Source organism: Eptatretus burgeri, chromosome 17 (genome assembly GCF_056783735.1).
Source record: "Eptatretus burgeri isolate ZD-2024b chromosome 17, Ebu_testis_v1, whole genome shotgun sequence".
In the NCBI taxonomy this organism is placed as follows: Eukaryota; Metazoa; Chordata; class Myxini; order Myxiniformes; family Myxinidae; genus Eptatretus; species Eptatretus burgeri.
In genome coordinates this window covers 23814231-23834617 of record NC_140977.1, presented here as the reverse complement: position 1 = coordinate 23834617, position 20387 = coordinate 23814231, and the positions used below count along the sequence as shown (strand labels likewise).

Sequence of the window (20387 nt, the reverse complement as noted above, 5' to 3'; positions counted from 1 at the left end):
ATTTTTTACAAATGCTTTTCATTCTTTTTCTTTTTATTAAAGAATCTGGCAATGGGCCGATTGGGAAGCGCTCTTAAAATATGAACAGTGCGATTGAGAAACACATTAAATGCACTGTAAAAAGATTAACTTAACACCTCTCATCCATGTCAGCCTCCGCCACGTTTACATCAGAACGAGCTGATTCGTCACACGGTCACGGATTGTTTAACCCCAATATGAGGCCGTACAAAAATTATGTAATGCTATTTTTTCAGAGGCACGTAGTGTGCGTGCTTATGGGATTGATTAAACTTTACTAATAATTTTTATTTAACAATAATTTGATTTTCTGGGTTCCCTCATCGTATCACTCGACCCAGACAAAGCCAATGGGAATCTGACGCAACAAACCTGGACAGTGTATAAGCAGCAGAGGCACACGCACTTGTGCCTTGTCATGAGCAATCTCAAACTTGGACGTCATACCGAGAATAAAAAACGAGTTCTTCATCAATCTATTTACATCTTTACTGCTGTACACAGTCTGTTTACACAATGAGTGCTTTGTATTAATCGATCAAAACAATAAAAAAAAAATGAGCAACAAAGACAGCTTATTACCTCCGCCACCGAAAGTGGGCGGAGGTTATGTTTTCAACCTGTCTGTTTGTTTGTTTGTTTGTTTGTTTGTCTGTGAACAGAATATCTCAAAATGTTATGGACAGATTCAGATGAAACTTGGTGGACAGGTTGGGTGTGTGACAAGGAAGAATTGATTCGATTTTGGTGAAGATCCAGGTCCAGATCCGGATATGAGAATTTAAGTAATTCTTGACCATTGAGAGATTGGGTCAAAAACGATATATAGCACGATATCTCAAAAAGTTATGGATGGATTCGGATGAAGTTTCGTGGATTAGTTGGGTTGGTAACAATAACAAGCCAATTAGATATTGGTTCAAGCCCAGATGCAGATCCGGCCTATCAGTGGGATACAAAACGTAAACTAGTCAGCCTGGTGGATGTATGCGCTCTACCGAGTGCAGGTCTAGTTAATAAATGCATCGAGTAAACTTTTTTCAGATCACTTAGCTTATCACACTCTGTAGCTTCCAGTATAATGAAGAATTAGTCTTGCTGGTGAATGCTAGTGTCGATCTGCGTCGACAGGCAGATACAACAATGGATGGAATCAACAGAGCGTCGATCGAGGAATGCTAACCGTTGTAGGAAGCAAGGGGAAGCTGACGTTTCGGGCCTCAACCCATCATCAGAGCGAAAGAGGTTAACCACTCATCTTTTGTTCCGATGAAGGGTTCTCACCCAAAACATCAGCTTCTCCTTGCTTCTCATGGCGGTTAGCAAATCTCAATCAACGTTTTGTCAATTTTCGCCAATCGTCCTTACGTAGCTTCTGGTGGTGGCAAAGACGTTTCTCAAAATGGAACAGCATATTTTGCAGCAATCGTATTCATAAAAAAATATTTTGATTGGATTTGTGAAAAATAACACAAGTAGCAATTAATTTTTTTGGGGAAAAAAACAAATCTCAATCTCATAATTCACGTCCAACACGTCTACATTTTAACATGAAAGGGAACAGACACAGAAAGAAACCGCTTGGTAGTCGTACATCATATCTGTACTATTTTCATTCACCAGTCCTCTGTTAGCAAGTGTAGACATGCAGGCACACACCAACTGTTGCATTTGTTCATGGACAAGCACATTAGGAGACAACACACCAATCAGCACAGAAGATAGGATTTTAACGTGGCCTAACAGGTTCAAATCCAACACGAATCGAGTTTCACCTTGTTTGGATAGCTCTATACCATGTACTTCAAATTCATTACGGAAGGAAAGGAAAAGAAACCAAAACAAACCAATAATCATAGGCTGGATCCCATCCATCAAAGTGGATAAGCAAACGCCATCCGAGCACATCTGTAATGGTGGCAACACAAACGAGTGCTGGGTTCTGACGATCCAGTGCCTCGAGACGCATTCCAGGCTGAAAGACCCCCTCAGGACCCTGTGGAACAGCATAGCAAATGATGCAGCTTGATTGAGTGGATAAGAGAGATTGATGGAACACAATTTGTTTAAATACAATACAATTTTGTTATAATTACAAGTAATTTGTTTTACAATACAATTTGTTCAACTGATGGAATGCGCTGCATTAGGACCTCTTTTTGAGTAACGATCCCAACATGATGGAGGAGGTGGAGGTTGGAGACAATCTGGGGACAAGCGACCACAACGTAGTAAGCGCTCCTCTATTATTGAGAGGTGCAGTTCGGGATCGTGGTGCAAGGCTGTTGGATTTTAAGAGGGCAAACTTTGAGGGTGTGAGAAGTGATTTGGGAGATTTATATTGGGTAGAGTTAATGAATGGGCGGTCTGCATCGGAGAAATGGGAAAATATGCAGAGTAGGCATATTCCAGTTAGGTGTAAAGGTGGAGGCATAAAGAGACGAGGGTGGTTGTGCAGGGAGGTATGTAGTGTAATTAAGGATAAGCAGAAGGCATTCATTCAACACAAAATAACAGGACTGGAGTCCGACTCTCACCGGAAGCGAGGAGGAAACAGAGACGAGTTACAAAAATAACTTGGCAGGTCAAAAGGGAATACGAAGTGGGGTGAGCCAACAAAAGCTGTTAGTAATGGCAATGAGGTGGAGAAATAAAAGACAAAGGGTGAGTATGAGAATGGAGAAGATAAAACTGTGGAATCTGCCAGGAAAAAACTGGTCCTCTTCAAAAAGGAAGTCCAAAGAAACCACAGAGAGTTACACGAGGATAGAGAAGTACAAGAAATATGGAAGAATGTGAAAGAAACCCTTGTCAAGGCGGCTGAAAAGATGGTGGGGAGAACGAAGGGAGGAAATCCCAAGTATCAGCTGTGATTAAAAGGGAGATCGCATATGAAGAATGGAAAACAACAGGAGGAGACCAAGCGAGAGAGACCAGAGGGTGAGAAAAATTATCCACAGAATATCAAAAGCGAGGCAGAAGCAAAAGCAGAACTTGGGGATTGGGGGAGTGTGTGGAGTAGGCTGATGCTGGTCAGATACTACATGGAGAAGACTAAGATAAGAGTAGGTGGAAAGAGTACTTTGAAAGATTACTAAATGTGGAAAATGAGACAGATGCTCTAACGGACTCAAGGAAAACTGAAGGACCCGTGAAGGAGGTTCAAGAGGAGGTTATAAAAGCATGACAATGAGAGACAATAAAAGGAAATGAGATGCTGTACTACGCATTCATAGGTCTATAGAAGGCATATCATAGGATTCCAAGAGAAGTGGTATATTGGTATTTGAAGAAGATAATGTGATGGTTAGAGGATCTGCTTCAAGACTGGGAGGTCAGTGGTTCACTCCCCAGTCAAGTCATACCAAAAACGGTATGTGCAACTTCCTTGCTTGACGTTTAGCATTTAAAAGGTTAACAGCAAGGACAATCCCCATAGGTTGGCAGTCATGGGGAGGAGGAAATTCCTCCTTTGGAAATGTCCCGCTGAGTGCGGTGAGAAAAGCAGCGCCACTGTTGTGACGTCATTTGGTACCTGGAGTACCCTGGGAAGTGAGGACACCTCCCCCAAGCTCAGTGGCTGTGTTTGTCTCGTCTAACAGTCTTGTGTTGTGCTGTGCATGTCCATCTGCATGTCCGTGTGTGTGTGTGTGTGTGTGTGTGTGTGTGTGTGTGTGTGTGTGTGTGTGTGTGTGTGTGTGTGTGTGTGTGTGTGTGTGTGTGTGTGTGTGTGGTGTGTGGTAAGACTGGTGCAGAGAGGGTCAAGATTGGAGATACAAGAGGTCAAGAGCTGACACAAGTGGACAAATACCTTGGTTCAACACTAAAGGAAGGAGGAGGTTGCGAAGTAAAAATCCAGGATAGAGTGAAGGCAGGATGGGCAATATGGAAGATTAGTGGAGTCGTAGGTGATAGAAGGATACTGAGAAAATTGAAGGTTAAAATCTACAGGACAGTGATTCTACTTTTTATAATGTATGATGCAAAATATGGGCTTTGATTCAAAGAGAAGAGGAGTTGCTGGAAAGGAAAGAGATGACAATGCTTTGGTGCATTCTGAGAGTATCACCAAGACAGTGGTTGAGGAATGAGGAGATGCATAAGAGAGTCAGAGTCGTAAGTATCAAAGAAAGACTGAGAATGACTTGGTTATGGTGATTTGGACATATGATGAGGAAAAAGGATGAAAAACCAATTAGGAAAGCATGGGATGAGCCAATTAAAGGGGAAAGATCAAGAGGACGACAGAGATGAAGATGAAGGGAGGTAGTGGAAAGATTTGAATAGCGTGGGATTGAGAGAGGAACATTCTGAGGACAGAGGGGAATGGAGGAGGAGGATCTGAGTGGCCAATCCCTGTCTGTTCGGATTAAAGCTCAGAGAAGAATAAAAAGAAGGAATTTTGAAGGAGGCGGCAGAGCAAATAAGCGTGGCATGAGTGGAGATCTTCAACATATTGTTGGAGTCAGGACTGGAAGCGGAGGATTGGAGAGTAGCAAATGTAACACCATTATTTAAGAAAGGATTCAGAGAAGAATTGTGAAACTATAGACCTGTTCACTTGACTTCAGTTGTGGAGAAGGTGTTGGAGACATTTAAAAAAAATAATAATTTGAAAATAATTTAAGGTAGTCAGCATGGATAATTAACGGCTTACCTTCATGAAACACTTATCCTTGGTCAGCCCAAACTCCCTCGCAGGGGCATTAGCCGCCATTTTGATTCGGCCTACTAAACAGGCCTCGCCTCAGAAACACGATCTACTCTCTCGGATTAATTAAAATATACAATCGAAGTACGGTTTTGGATTTGAGGATCGTATTTCATGGACTAAATAGGTGTCTAAATCTGGTGTTTCACAGGAATGGTGATTCATCAATGTGCATGCCGTCCCTCCGATGGACGTTAAACTGGGCGTCGAATCTGCCAGAATTAGTTGGTGAACATTAAAGATTGCTTTGCAGTGTCCTTCATGAAGAGTAGGGGAGCTATCCCCAGCATTCTGGCTAGATTCCAAACGATTGCTTTGACCTACAGGGGCACGGCATCAGCAATACTGTCACACTCTCAGCCAATGATGCGACTTGTAGCCTTGTGCTGCACAGAAAAAAAGACGACCAGACCCCAATGTATCGTATTTTATTGTAATAATAATTTAATAAGCCTGGTGTTGGCTTAGTAGTTAGGGTGGTGGGCTTGGGATCTTAGGATCCTGAGTTCAAGCCCTGACGGCTGCTAATAGGACCAGATAGGATTGATTGGCCTGTCGTTCTTCTGAAAAGAGTACCACAAAACTGGCAATAGGGGCACAGCATCAGTGGCAATGCTCCATTGATCATAGTCAGTTGAAAGCATGAAATCAAACCACCACAATAAGTGGAAACATAAAATATATATATATATATATATATATATATATATATATATATATATATAAATGTATATTTTAATTAATTTGGTCTTTGAAAAATTTCCACTCAATAATTTTCTGTCAAGAACACATTCCTCATTTAATACATTAAGTCAATGGGATTTTGAATTTCATTATATTATTTCGATTTAAACAATGTTTTCCAGGAATGCATCTAAGATGTAAATAGGGAAGTACCTGTATGTATGTGTGTGTATATATTCATGTGTGTGGGTGTGTGTGGTCATAAAGCATAACATAACATTATTTTTGCTACCCCCCCCTCCCCCACCGACCCTCTTTCACCTTTCTCTCTCTTCCCCCCAACCCCTTTACTTTCTCTCTCTTTTTCTTCCTCTCTCTCTCTCTCTCTCTCTCTCTCTCTCTCTCTCTCTCTCTCTCTCTCTCTCTCTCTCTCTCTCTCTCTCTCTCTCTCTCTCTCTCTCTCTCTCTCTCTCTCTGTATCACCTCCTCACTTTCCCCTCCTAATAAAGTGCAGCACTCTCCTCTGACACCCCACTCTCTGTCTCCTTCTCACCCCCCACCCCCACTAAGAAAGTGCAGCACTCTCCTCCCACACATCTCTATCTTTCTCCCTCTCTCTCCCCCTCCCTCGTCTCTCTCTCCCCCTCCCTCCTCTCTCTCTCCCCCTCCCTCCTCTCTCTCTCCCCCTCCCTCCTCTCTCTCTCTCTCCCCCCTCCCTCCTCTCTCTCTCTCCCCCTCCTCTCTCTCCCCCTCCCTCCTCTCTCTCTCCCCCTCCCTCCTCTCTCTCTCTCTCCCCTCCCTCCTCTCTCTCTCTCCCCCCTCTTCTCTCTCCCCCTCCCTCCTCTCTCTCTCCCCCTCCCTCCTCTCTCTCTCCCCCTCCCTCCTCTCTCTCTCTCTCTCTCTCCCTCCTCCTCTCTCTCCCCCTCCCTCCTCTCTCTCTCCCCTCCTCTCTCTCCCCTCCTCCCTCCTCCCTCCCTCCCTCTCTCTCCCCCTCCCTCCTCTCTCTCCCCCTCCCTCCTCTCTCTCTCCCCCCTCCCTCCTCCCTCTCCCTCCCTCCCTCCTCTCCCCCTTCCTCCTCTCTCTCTCTCCCCTTCCTCCTCTCTCTCCCCCTTCCTCCTCTCTCTCCCCCTCTCCCTCCTCTCTCTCCTCTCTCTCTCTCCCCTCTCCCTCCCTCTCTCTCTCCCCCCTCCCTCCTTCCTCTCCCCCTCCCTTCTCTCCCTCCTCTCCCCCTCCCTCCTCTCTCGCCACTCCCCTCTGTCTCTCTCTCCTTCTTTCCACCATCCTCCCTCCTTTTTCTCCTTCCCCCTCTCTCTTCCCCCACTCTTTTGGTATTCCTGTCAGTGAAGCAACAGTTGGTACAGTGGTTGATATAATAATATAATACGAGTTCCCTGACAAGAAACTTCAAAGCAGGAGGCCATTAAAACGCATTAAGCCTGTGCTATGGCAGTTTGTCCGTGCTCTATCCATTTTTTCAAATGCCGAGTGTTAAGTAACGAAGCAGCAGGCACGATGCAGACAGTGTTTGAACCACCAACCTTCCCAGGCTCAGAGCAGACGCTCTGACCATTATGCCACCAAGTGTGGCTTTTTTTTGAGCAGAGTATCTGTCCATAATCATGCAACACGTTCTTCTGACACATATCTTTATTTGGGCGGTGTGTAGGCAACTGGCAGCCCTGTATATGCAAAAAATAAATAACCTGGGTTACGTGCATGAAGCAAAAACATACCGACTGCTTATAATTCAAAACACCTCATCACAGGAAAATTTGAGGACAGGAATACTGCACTTTAAATGGTGGAGACTTGTAATACCTTCCCCCACCTGGAGGCAGCGCTACACAATACACATTTACATCGAGAATTCGCGTGCATCCCATTCACCCCCAAAAACCACCGGCAAAGATAAAAACACCCCTATACACTAACTGGGCTCATGCTGATCCTCTGCAGCAAGTCTGGATGTAATTGGCCCAGAACTGTCGGAGTAGCACAACAAACACACCCACAAACAAACAAACAAACAAACAATGGTCTGTGAATTAGAGTAAAGATTTATATGCAAGAAAATCCAGCTGGCACAGTAAATGGATATGACCTACGTTATCAGACACCAAATTCAGTGCACAGTTCCCATGATGAGTTAATGAAGCTTGCAATTAAATAAAGATTTTTTGTACTGCAGTACATATAACATACTTCAGCATGCAGTCAGCGGCCAAGATGGGAGAGACAAACCATTGCAAAATGTCGGAAGACATGCCGTGGGGCTGCGGCTCCACCACAAGCTTGCAGATAGGATTCCCAACAAAACGCTCTCTCGCTGTATCCTGCAAGAAAATTCAATAACACAATGATGCATCCCTACTCCCTCCTACTTTGCATCACATACTCATGCACACCTCACACAGTAAAGAACTACCCACCTACCACCATCTACTCCATCTATAATTATTTTCTGTGTCCAAGATTTTTTTTTCCACCAAAAGTGTTACTACTTCTTTAACGGGCCCTAATATTCCCACATTTTTGTGGGATCGGCCAGGGAATGCTTTTGGTCCTTGACTTTCCCGATCCGACTGGCCAGGCCTGACGGTCAACTGAAAGTGGCAGGAACTTGGAATCTGTTCAGGGTGCCGGCGATAGCTCGCCTACTCTTTGCGAAAGACATCGTGGAAGATCTTTAAAGTCGATTGATAACCAATGCCGGTCGATGGGTCCTCTGGGTCAACGTACATCCGACGGACAGCTCACACATTGATGCCTCGCCCTGTATGGGAAACACCAGGGTGACAGTATATAGCTGGGTCGAGATTCGAACCCAGGCTAGATAGTGCAAAAGCGAGTGCACACACCTCTGAGCTATCCTCCCAGCCCTCCACTATGAACCTTAATAGATTAACGTTTAAAAATAAATAAATAAAAGTTTCTTACGCAATCAACTCAAAAGTTAAAGTGAAAAAAACACAGTTGACTCGCAAAGCCACAACAAGAACGAAATACAATGGACTAAGGAAATAAAATGCAAGTAATTAACTCAAGAAAATGAAATCAAACACAACTGCCTCGAGAAAGCAGAGATGAAAATATAACCATCGCAAATTTGAGAAACGATAATATTAACTTATACCACTTGCACTATTAGCATCACATCTCACGGTGGTTAAAGCGTGGTTTCAAGCAAGCATTTCCAACCACACTCCACCTAATCCAAATTAATAAAAGCTCAAATTAGCAAATCAGCATTCAGCTCAGTTGAAATGGATTCTGAAAGGTACAAGAAAATTCCTCAAACTAAATGTTCAAATGAACAATCAATATCTTTCATTTCAACAAATAACTTTCCTCACCGGTACTCTTCAAATTTAAATGAAAACTCAGTTCAGAATTCCTTTTTTCTTTCCTTCTCGTCCCACGACAATCCGACAACTCAAGCCACCGGCCCAGACCAAGCAGAGAGCGTGACCCGTTTCCCGACACTGCTAAATCGAACACAATGTGTACTTTTTCAATTGATACCACCTTCCAACCCCCAAGTTAGCACCTTTTGGTGTCATCAGGATGCGACCAGCAAGCTGACACCAACCAGCAGGTCTCAACTCTGGAGCGTCTGCATTCCTCCAGAAAGCTCTGCGTGATGGTCGTCCATCCGCACACAACAGCACACGGAACCCACACACCTGCGTATGCACGATCTGTATTAGGTTCACTGCGATCAATACATTTTTATTTCTCAGACATGACAGTAAATGCTATAACCAAACATATATTCCTCTTCTTTTTCAAAAACAAAAAAACAGTCGCATACAAGGGTCGACCCTCACCGATAGTTACTTCCGCCACACAAGGTGGATGGAGGTTATGTATTCACCCCTGTTTGTCTGTCTGTCTGTCTTCTTCTTCTTCTTCTTTCGGCTGCTCCCGTTAGGGATCGCCACAGCGGATCATCCGTATGATCCGCATTGTGATTTGGCACATGTTTTACGCCGGATGCCCTTCCTGATGCAACCCTGGTCGCCTCTTACGACACAGGGATATGGTACACCTATTTTAACCGGGGCATACACCGGCCCAGTACAACTGGTACTCATTTCGCCGACCTCGGAAGGATGACAGGCTGAGTGAGCCCCCTGGTGTATTAATTCAGTGGCTCAACGGGGTTTGAACTCAGGACCTTTTGGATCCCAAGCCGCTGCCCTAACCACTGCGCCAACACCAGGCTTCTCTGTCTGTCTGTCTGTCTATGAGCAGAATATCTCAAAGCGTTATCAAAATGATTCGGACGAAACTCGGTGGACAGGTTGGGTGTGTGACGAGGACGAATTGATTAGATTTTGGTGAAGATGCAGATCTGAGAAATTTTTAAAATTTCCTTAAGTGATTATTCACCATTGAGGTACAGGGCCAAAAATGATAGATAGATAAAAGTTGTGGATGGATTCGGACAAAACTTGATGGTTGAGTTGTGTAGGTGACAAGAACAAGCCGATTCGATTTTGGTCACAGTCAGGATGCAGATCTGGGCTATCAGTGGGATACAAAACGTCAACTGTTTAGCCTGGCAGAGGAACGAGCTCTACCGAGTGCCGTTCTAGTTAGCCTCGCCGAACAATTTGGAGAGGGGATTGCAATTGGATCCGTTTATTTGTTTGTCCGCACAGAACTTTGGTGTTTTTCTCCGCAAACGCTTGTCGGATTGAGACGAAATTTTCAACATTGATGCGACTATTCATGTAGAATTGTTTTAATGATAATTATGACGTCATAGGTCACGTGGTGTGGCAGCCATGTTGGAAAAACGGAAAAACTTTGGACCTCTATCTCTCAAACCACACCAAGGAAAAAAATTGAAACTTGGCACAAAGCAAGTACTCATGTGGAATGAGGGTGATTTTTTATGACGTCATAATTGCATATGTAGAACGTCACATCCAATCAGTATAAAAATTTTGAGGGTCATCTAAGGACAAAATTGTCCACAATTTTTTTTTGATGACATCATCAGTCACGTGATTCAGCAGCCATGTTGCTTTCTTTTTTTAAAACCTTCAAAAACCTTCTTCTCTGAAATGGCTGAAAAGATCAAGGTGAAACTTTACACATATAATCGACTCTCCATGAGGAACAAAAGGGTCACACATATGACGTCATAGTGTTACGAATTCGGAAGCCTTGTGCACACAGACAGACAGCAGTCCCCTATAGCACAGTTATATCGGTAAGTGTGCGTTTCCAGTTAGTGTCCCGTCCCTAGTCGAGTGGGAATTGGATGTTCATGCGCTGCGGAGTTGTTTTGATAGTTAGGATTTTTTATAACAACAACACCGACGATATCTGCCTTCGCTTCCTTCCACCATCCTCCACTGGCACCATTGCACACGTGTGTGTCAGCACATACGTGGGCGGAGTCACAAGAACCTGACGTCTCTCGCCCAATCCGGGGGATGCGAGCGAGGTTGCCGACAGTCGACCAATAGGCGTAGCCCATGCAGGACCATATTCCTCTCCTTGTTTGAGGGGCGGTCGGCCGCAATGGCCGTCATGATGTACTCATGGGCCTTAGACACAGATGGACAGACGGACGGATTAAAATACTAAATTATTACATCACTGTCCATGAGGAACATAAACGTGACAAACCACTTTAGATGACGAATGTATGTCGCAACACTCCGTCTCCACAGTCTGTACCTATGTACCAAATATGATTTGTCCGCTAAATCTATTTAGCTTCAGTTGTGGGAGGATCGTATTTCATGGTCTCTCTAGTTAGGGTTCGGGTTAGGGTTAGTGAGCTTTCTGCATATACATGGCAAGTTTCACGAAGATCTGATGAAAACTCTGGGTTGTGAAACAAGAAATAGGAATGACGTCATAAAAATTGATATGACGTCATAGTGATGCATCATATGTGCGGTAATTCATCTCTGCTAATGCCCTGTTCAATTCCCGCAAACAGAATTCAAAAAGCTTGCCTCGTTTCGGAGATAATTTTTTAGGCGATTTCCATTAGCGGAGATATTTTGACGTCACAACTTTTTTTTCTAGGAGGAATTTTCAAAATCGGAGATGGTTAATGTCTGCGCAGAGTACTTTTTACATATATATGCCAAGTTTCAGGAAGTTTCGATGAAAACTGGAGGATGTGAAACAAAAAAGTCCACAAGAAGAAGATGAAGAACAACAACGTGAGTAAGACTTCGAGATCCTCCACGAGGATCTAAAAAGAGGAATACTGGAGGAAGTGAAAGTAGTACCCAAAACTAAAACACATAAAAAACAAAAAAAGGTCAGCACAAAAAAAGTTTTTGAAATACCACATACATCACGTATTTAGTTTAACTTTCTTTTGTCGAATTTGACAAAGTGGGGGTGACTTTTTAAATAAATTTTTGTCTACATTTTAAACAAACTTTACATTTTAAAGTCATGAGGAAGACGGTGGTGGGATTGAAGCACGTAGTGATTTCGTTGCTCACTTCAAAATGCTTTAACAATGGGACTCATCTTGCACACAGGATGATGAATCCGAAATATTTTACCTGTCTCACACATAGGATGGTGAAGACTGCTGGGTTTTGAGGTTCTGGTCCCTCAAGGCGCATGCCAGGCTGAAATAAGTTTTTTCCTTGGGGGAAACGTTGGCACTGTGTGGAGTGAAATAGAACGAAGAATGTCTGAGAGATCCCACTTTATAGAAAAGATAAGTGCATGAACGAAAGGATTAAGATGCAGAGGAAACTTTGAGTGAAGCAGTAGGTAACAAACCTACTGCAGAAGGTTGGCAAAGCACAAAATGCAGAAGGCAAGTTATGAATAGAATTTGAAGAAAGGATGACAGAAAGAAAAAGATTGAGAAATGCAGTATACACCTCTTTGAAGAGATGCAAAGGAGCAGATAGGGCGTGTTGTTCTTGAAGGTAATTCTGCCACGTCCAACTTCCTGAAATGGGGAGGGGGGGAGAAGACTCACTGTGAGGCATGGTCGGTCGTGCCAAGTTTTCTGAAAGCTTGTTCTATTGAGTGACTATTGACAAGGTATTCTTTCTTACATCTTACAACTTACCTAATGACATGGCTTTACATTGAACGTCCATAACACTGTGCAGAGACTAAGTCAAGGTTTCCAAAATGATACGTCATCATTTTGAATAATAGATTTTAATCAACTAAAAGTGGTTAGGGAGTTTACCACCGTGGGAAATGAGGTGCAGTTCACGTTTTGAGCATTAGAGTGTGACTTGGATCATAGCAATGGAACTAAACGGATTCGGACTTAACTTGGTGGACAGGTTGAGTGTGTGGCAAGGACGAATTGATTCGATTTTGGTGAAGAACTGAATCTGGATCTGGATATGATAATTATTTAATTTGTAATGGGATTCTTCACCATTGAGAGATAGGGCCAAAAACAATATAGTACTATATAGCATGATATTTTAAAAATGTATTGGGACTGATGTTCTCGTGGATCAGGCATCACGTGGCAGAGGTATGCGCACTACCAAGTGCCCTTCTCGTTTCAACATGAAAAGCTTTGATTTTGATGCACCATACTCCATTTACAGAGCATTGATGCTGCCAAAGCAGTTTCTTAGCAAGGATTATAATGGGTGGTTTGCCATTGCCTTCCCAGCATTGTTTATCCATGCTAAATCCTTTTAAATGCTGAGCATCAAGCAACGAAGCAGCATGTACCATTTTTGTATCTGGAAACGCCCAAGAAATGTTCGAATTGGGCAAATGAACACTTTCTTAGGAGTGCTGCTGCTGCTGAGTTTGATTTTGGAGCTTAAATTTTGTAATTCAGCTTAGTTTAAGAGATTCTCAAGGATATCACATGTGTGGAAATGAAATAAAGCCACAAACGCTGGCGTCTCCGGGCATTTATAAGCATTGCAATGTACCCAGCGATCCGTAGCTATGATGAATAGGCATTCAATAATACGAGTGAGGAAAGTGAGAAAAAACAAACAACTTTTTCATGAAGAAATTGTTGCGGCCTGTTCCAAGTCAAGGCATGGTTGAGCAGGCCAAAAAACATGGCAGCTTCAGACCCCAGTTTGGTAACCCAGGATATGCCTTAAGACCCGAGACAGCGAGGTGGCAAAAGGATCGTCTGATAAGGGATATAATTAAATAAGACCATCATTTATCTTCAAAAGGGGTGTTTTAATTAACCCAAATTCCCAATTTTAAATCATGCAGTTCCTTGGAGTTTTCTTCGTTTACATGCAAACTTTCAGGCGGCTAGGTTTCATAGTTTTGGAGTAAAGGAGGTGACACACACACTGACATTTATTAGTATAGATATATCGTTTTTGGCCTCATCTCTCAATGGTGAAGAATCACTTTAGAAATTAAAAAAATTCTCGTATCTGGATCTGGAATCGGATCTTCACCAAAATCGAATCAATTCGTCCTTGCCACACTCAGAACCTGTGCACCAAGAGACGTCCAAATCCATCAACAACTTTTTGAGATATCATGCTATATATTGTTTTTGGCACCATCTCTCAATGGTGAAGAATCACTTTTAAAATTCTATTAGCCAGATCCAGATCCGGATCTTCACCAAAATCTAATTAGTTCGTCCTTGTCACAAACCCAATCTGCCCACCAAATTTCATCCAAATCCGTAGACAACTTTTTGAGATATCCCACACACAAACAAACAAATGAAATTGCTCGTTGAGCAAGGAATTGCCGGAATAACTTTGTCATATTTCCATGATCTCTGAAAGAACAAAAACCTGGAAAGCGATTTGGTTCTTATTAGTCGATAGTGCTACTGTTTAATGAGTTATAGCACTTAGTTTGGTCATGATCATAACTTGGAAGTCAATCGGACTTGAAATGACGTTTTTATCGCAATTTGAAAGTTTTGAGCCGACCCCCCCTGACATTTGACCCCGACCGCTAAGAAGGGTGTTGGTGTGACACCCCAATGAGACATATGGTTGGATGCAGAATTGGAAGATGCACATTTTGGATTTGGTTTGAAGTCGAAACGACCTGTTATTTAGCGGACGTTATTGTGAAAATAAGAATTTCGGTTTTTCGGTGACCTTAACCTTGACCTTGACCTTTGACCTAGATTCACCAAAAACGACAAGCGTCTAAGTTGGACCATGGCCGACGTCTGTACCCAGTTTGGTCATGATCGCTGAAATGGTGTGGCTGCTACAGGGTAAACAACCACACAAACAAACAGACAGACAGACACACAGAATGACATGCACAACTGACCAACATAATTGCTGAAATCCGAAGGATTCCGGCAATTAACAAACAAACAGGGGTAAAAACATAACCTCCTTCCACCTTCGGTGGCAGGGGTAACTTGAACGGCACTCGGTGGTGTGCATACCTCTGCCAGGCTGAACAGTTTACGTTTTGTATCCCACTGATAGGCCGGATCTGGATCCGGACCTGAACCAAAATCGAATGGGCTTGTTCTTGTCACCTGCCAACTCATCCATCAAGGTTTGTCTGAATCCTTCGACAACTTTTTGAGATATCGTGCTCACAGACAAATCCCCATTTAATGTTCATTCAGGAGACGACACACACATTGATGAATCACCGAGCCTGTGAAACACTGGGACAACAGCTTATAGCTGGGTCAAGACTCGAACAAAGGCTAGACAGCTTAGTGGAGAATTTGCATACCTCTAGGACCTAGGCCATCCTGCCAGACCAAATTTTAGACACTAAAATACATATGAAGTAAATGTAAACCATCTTTTGAAATACAAAAAAAAAAAAACATTGGTTTCCAAAAATTAATTCAATTTTGATGTCTGGACCTCACCTGATCCTTCAAGGACTGGAGATGATGGTTCAACTCCTTCCCTCATCCCAAGCTCATCCTATTGTGTCAAATGGAAATTAATCACTCGGGTTGAAGTCACATCATTGTTATTGGTGCCTTCAATCATTCTCATTGATGCCTTCCCAACAAATCCTTATCTTTAGCTCCATCTTTATGAGGATGAATGCGTTGACATAAAAAGAAGCTGGCTGTGTTGTTTCTCGATGCCCTTACAATATTCCACCCTTTTCAATGAACAATCGCCCTTGTTATATCTTTCCAGACCCAACCCCAAACTTTCCAAACTTTCCAACTCCAGCCAAGCTGAAATTTTAATTCCAGGCCCAAAGCAATCTCCAAACATTGGTTTTCTATTCTACTGTTCCTTCTGTTAAGTTGCATCCTGATCTGTTCTGTGTTCTAGCTCTTCCACGAGCCTCAACAAAGAAATAAAATTCTTACCTCTGACCTACTGCAATCTTCCTCTTCCTCCTCCTCATCCTCATCTTCTTCACTTTCTGACTCCAAAGCAATCTCTCCATAGAGCTGAGGCTTGCAGTGGAATTCTGGTGTTTCATCCCGACTCCCACCAGCTTTATGCTCACGTCCTTTTCGCTCTCCCATTCCAACACTTGACTTGAAGCTTAAAGCAGCCATGACCAGGCTAGCCATCCACGTCTTCTTGACTGCCCACACCGAGGTAAGGGGTAAGATATGAGATGTGAACCAGCTATATTCAAATGTCGTGTTTGGAGGTTATTAATTGGAATACCATGAATTTTACTAAACTGTGTTTCAGCCTCCAGTGTTAAACTTCAGCAGAAAACTGCAAAACTTTTGAATGCATTTAAAAATGATGGGCATCTATTTATTATGTAAGCACCGGGTGGCATATAAATTGAAAAAAAACAAAGTAAAGTAAAGAGATGAAATAAAGAGAAGGAAGGGTTAAAAATCATGGGTGGAATGAGGAACGATTGCTTCAAAACTGTGGACAAGATTTGTGTGACAAACAAACAAACAAAGATGCTACAGACCAACATACTTGGCAAAATTATTTCAGCAAGTAACAAACAAACAGACAGACAGGAGGGAAAACATAGCATGGGTGTGTGACAAGGAAGAATCGATTCAATTTTGGTGAAGATCCGAATCCAAATCCAAATCCAAATCCAGACACGATAATTATTTAATTTTTAAATGATTCTTCACCATTGAGAGAAAGTCTGGTGTTGGCTTAGAGGTTAGGGTGGTGGCTTGGGATCCAAGGGTCTTTTGTTCAAGCCCCGTTGACCAATGAATTAACACCAGGGGGTTGACTCAGCCTGTTATCCTTCTGCGGTTGGTGAAATGAGTACCAGTGTACTGGTAATAGGGGCCCTGTATCATCGGCATAGCTGTGCCCCTAACCAATGATGCAACCAGCAGCCAAAAAGGCAGCACACGATGGGAACCATTGAGAGATAGGGCCAAAAACAATATATAGCATGAGGTTTCAAAATGTTGTGGACAGATCAAATGTGTGATGAGGACAAATGGATTAGATATTGATGAAGATCCAAATCCGGATCTGAGAATTATTTTAAAGTGATTCTTCACCAAAAACAATATAGAGCACGATATCTCAAAAAGTTGTGGATGTGTTATGACAAAACTACGTGGATGAGTTAGTTTTGTGAAAAGAACAAGCAGATGAGATTTTGGTTCAGCTCCAGATCCAGATCCGGCCTATCAGTGGGATACAAAACGTAACCTGTTCAGCCTGGCGGAGGTATGCGCTCTACCGAGTGGCGTTCTAGTTTCTTCAGAGTTTAAGGAAGACTTGTCTCACCACACAATGCACCATATGACACACACCCAAAACACACCATACCACACACTACACACAACAGGTGACCTCAGGAGAGAGTACCGCAACTTCACAGTGTAATCTGTGTACCAGCAACACCATCTTTGTGAAATCACTTTTCTCCCCACAGTCCGTGGTGAAATCAAGAAGAAATCCCTCCCACACGATGGGATGGTTTATCCATGCCCTACCCTCCAAATGTTGAGCCTCAAGTGATGAAGCAGTACGTACCATTTTAAATGTCTTTTGTACAACTCGGCCAGGTTCAGAATTAAACCGCCAACGTCCCAGACTCAAAGTGGACACTCTAACCACCAAGCCACTGAGTCTGGTGTTTTCCCGTTAAATTACAATTGACTGTTCATTCTTTCAAATCCTTTTTCCAATTTAGTTCAAATTAAATTTGGAAATTTGCCGTTTAAGCAAACCTGCAATCATGAATCGGCATCACACCAAAGTTTGCAATAATTTCTTGCAAGACTTGCACAATACAATTCCAACAGTACAAGTACGTCCTCATGTTGAACGATAGAAAAATGACTTGAGTGTAAATCATAAAAAAAGCACTCATTTCTGAATTCATCCTTTTGATGGACAATCATTCACATTGCAGACAGGTCGGTGATCTCTCTGCTTTCTACCATCTCTTCTCCGATATTGCTCTCCATCCTCCAACCCTCCCAATCTACTCCAGGATGCAGGTGTTCCTCCAGTCACCCCCTCCTGATTAAACTTCCACAATCCAGGCTGACTCGACATCTCAACTCCTTTATCCTTCGCTTCTCTTATCTATGGAAAGGCTTTCCCAAGCAGGCAAGCCACCACCATGTGATGTCATGATCTTTATTACCATTACCCATGATCTTTATTACCCCCATTAACCCTTCCTTACTCACTCAGCCCTCTTACTTGCTGATTTCAGTGTCTCTCTCTCTCTCTCTCTCTCTCTCTCTCTCTCTCTCTCTCTCTCTCTCTCTCTCTCTCTCTCTCTCTCTCTCTCTCTCTCTCTCTCTCTCTCTCTCTCTCTCTCTCTCTCTCTCTCTCTCTCTCTCTCTCTCTCTCTCTCTCTCTCTCTCTCTCTCTCTCTCTCTCTCTCTCTCTCTCTCTCTCTCTCTCTCTCTCTCTCTCTCTCTCTCTCTCTCTCTCTCTCTCTCTCTCTCTCTCTCTCTCTCTCTCTCTCTCTCACCTGTTAGTTTATCCCCTTGCCAGTTGCGACCAATGGTTGCCTCGCTACCCAATTGTCAACATCACCTTGCTCTTCCATGAGCCTCGCTCTTGTCGAGAAATTTTATTTAATGAATTAAAACAAGACGAAGCTTGCAATCATGCTCGATATGGTTTTGTCCATCATCTAGTCATAATGAGAGCTTTGCCATACTGTTAACAACATGAAAGACAATAGGTTTACCATGAAAGGCTGAAGTGTACTGCAACTCTTCTTCATTGGTCAATTTCAAATTTTGATCATAGCAATAATTAATTATTGGAGGCAAATTTACATCATTAATAAATAATTATTAGAGGCAAATTTAGAACACACTGAAAAAAAAGAATGTCTGACAGGATGGTGCAGAAGCAGTGCATTGGTGCTTATAAACTGTCAGATTGGTACTATAAACAACTTTCAACTGTCGGATTGGTGCATCCCAGACCAGGTGTTGCATCACAAAGTACGCCGTCCCTTCCTGTCTGCTAGTATTAGTTGGGGGTGTTAAAGATCTCACGGTGTCTTTTCCGAAGAATAGGCGAGTTATCCACAGCAACCTGAACAAAGTGCAAATTCCGGTCAAGACTGTCCAGCTGGTTCGTGAAACACACCGGCTAAAAAGCTTCCACGGCCGACCCCACAATAGCAGTAGATCAATGAATTAATTGTAAAGACTCAGTCAAGGTCTAAAAACACATATGATGTCATGCTAGCTGTGGCCACAAAATCACTTCAAAATTTTGTGAACGTGCATTAGGTATGTAATTGGGTTCTTATCTGAACCTCTGGCTCATCATACAGGAAACTCGGGTACAAATCCTCATTTAACACATGTATTTGTCCATTGTCTACAAATGTCCTGGTAATTCATGTAAAAGTGTGGTATGTGTGTGTGCACGCATGCATGCTATTCAATGCCCCCACCCAGTTGTATTAACAGGAAATGGTGGGAACTAGACCCCGCTCATCCACGGATAGTTCATGTATTCATAATTATTTCCATGAGTCATTATGAACCACTTTTAAATTGCCAATCATTCGTTTAATTGCTGAAAATGATGTTTAAAAGACGATTTGGATGACAAATTTTACATTAGCAGGCCGGTTAAAAGTGCCCTGCGAGTCGATCCGAGCCACAGTAAAAAATAACACGCGCGCGCGCACACACACGCACGCATGCACACACACACACACACACACACACACACACACACACACACACACACACACACACACACACACACACAATGCAACAATTCAGACATCATTTTGAAAGTCTGGTATTGCATTCAACTATCATGTAAACTGACTCTTCCATCATCCTCGATTTTGTATACAAACAAAGGGTAAAGGTCATTTTACAATTCTGAATGCAAGAATGTCAAATTATTACGTCATAATTTTCATCAGAATAATAATAATAATAATAATAATAATAATAAGAGCGAAAATTGCTTTGCAATACATGTCCCTTACTGGTCCCAATGAATGTTTGAGAGATTAAAAAAAAAATTGTTTGCATTTAACGCACGCTTGAGCCGATACCAGAACCAAAATGAAGAAGAAGAAACTCTCTAACCGACCATGTTTCATTTGTTTCTCGGCTTTGCCTATTTCACATTAAAAAAATAACCTGATGTACATACATGAAGTAAAACATGTGTACGGCTTATGTGCATATATGATACATCGTGATTATATACCTTGGATCATTCCAATTACACTGGGCCATTGACTGACACCCAGGCCGAAGGCATGAGGACTGCTAATCTGTGCTGCTTCATGTACTGGCGGCACATTATTTTATTGGGGTGGAATCAGGCCAGCTGTCCAGCCAATGGGTGTCGAGCAGTGGGGTGGAGGGAAGGCAGCTGAACACTGACCCATGTATAATACGTGATAGTTTCTCAGTCCAAAAAGGACACAACTCCGTGAAAAATTAACGAAACACCCTGAAACTCGAACTTGTTCTGTAACTTATCATAATAAAGCCATGTACCAAGTTTCAGTTGAATATGTTCTAGGGTATGGGAAAGAAGTCTGAAAACCACAGGTTAGACGGACAGACGGCGAGGAAACCTATAACAGTCCCCTCCGG

At 42.8% G+C, this 20387-nt stretch overlaps 1 protein-coding gene across 3 annotated transcripts in view; it reads right to left on the bottom strand.

Moving 5' to 3' along the window:
* Positions 1-20387, bottom strand: part of LOC147009559 (lethal(3)malignant brain tumor-like protein 1) — a 65940-nt gene that overhangs the window by 33124 nt on the left and 12429 nt on the right. For all 3 annotated transcript variants that reach the window (XM_085862507.1, XM_085862506.1, XM_085862504.1), the window contains 7 exons: positions 15696-15919; positions 15234-15291; positions 12292-12362; positions 11962-12066; positions 8964-9099; positions 7658-7749; positions 1869-2017 (listed from right to left, as the gene is read on the bottom strand). In XM_085862507.1, the coding sequence (XP_085718633.1) occupies positions 1869-2017; positions 7658-7749; positions 8964-9099; positions 11962-12066; positions 12292-12362; positions 15234-15291; positions 15696-15919 (835 nt within the window). The remainder of the gene's footprint in view (positions 1-1868; positions 2018-7657; positions 7750-8963; positions 9100-11961; positions 12067-12291; positions 12363-15233; positions 15292-15695; positions 15920-20387) is intronic.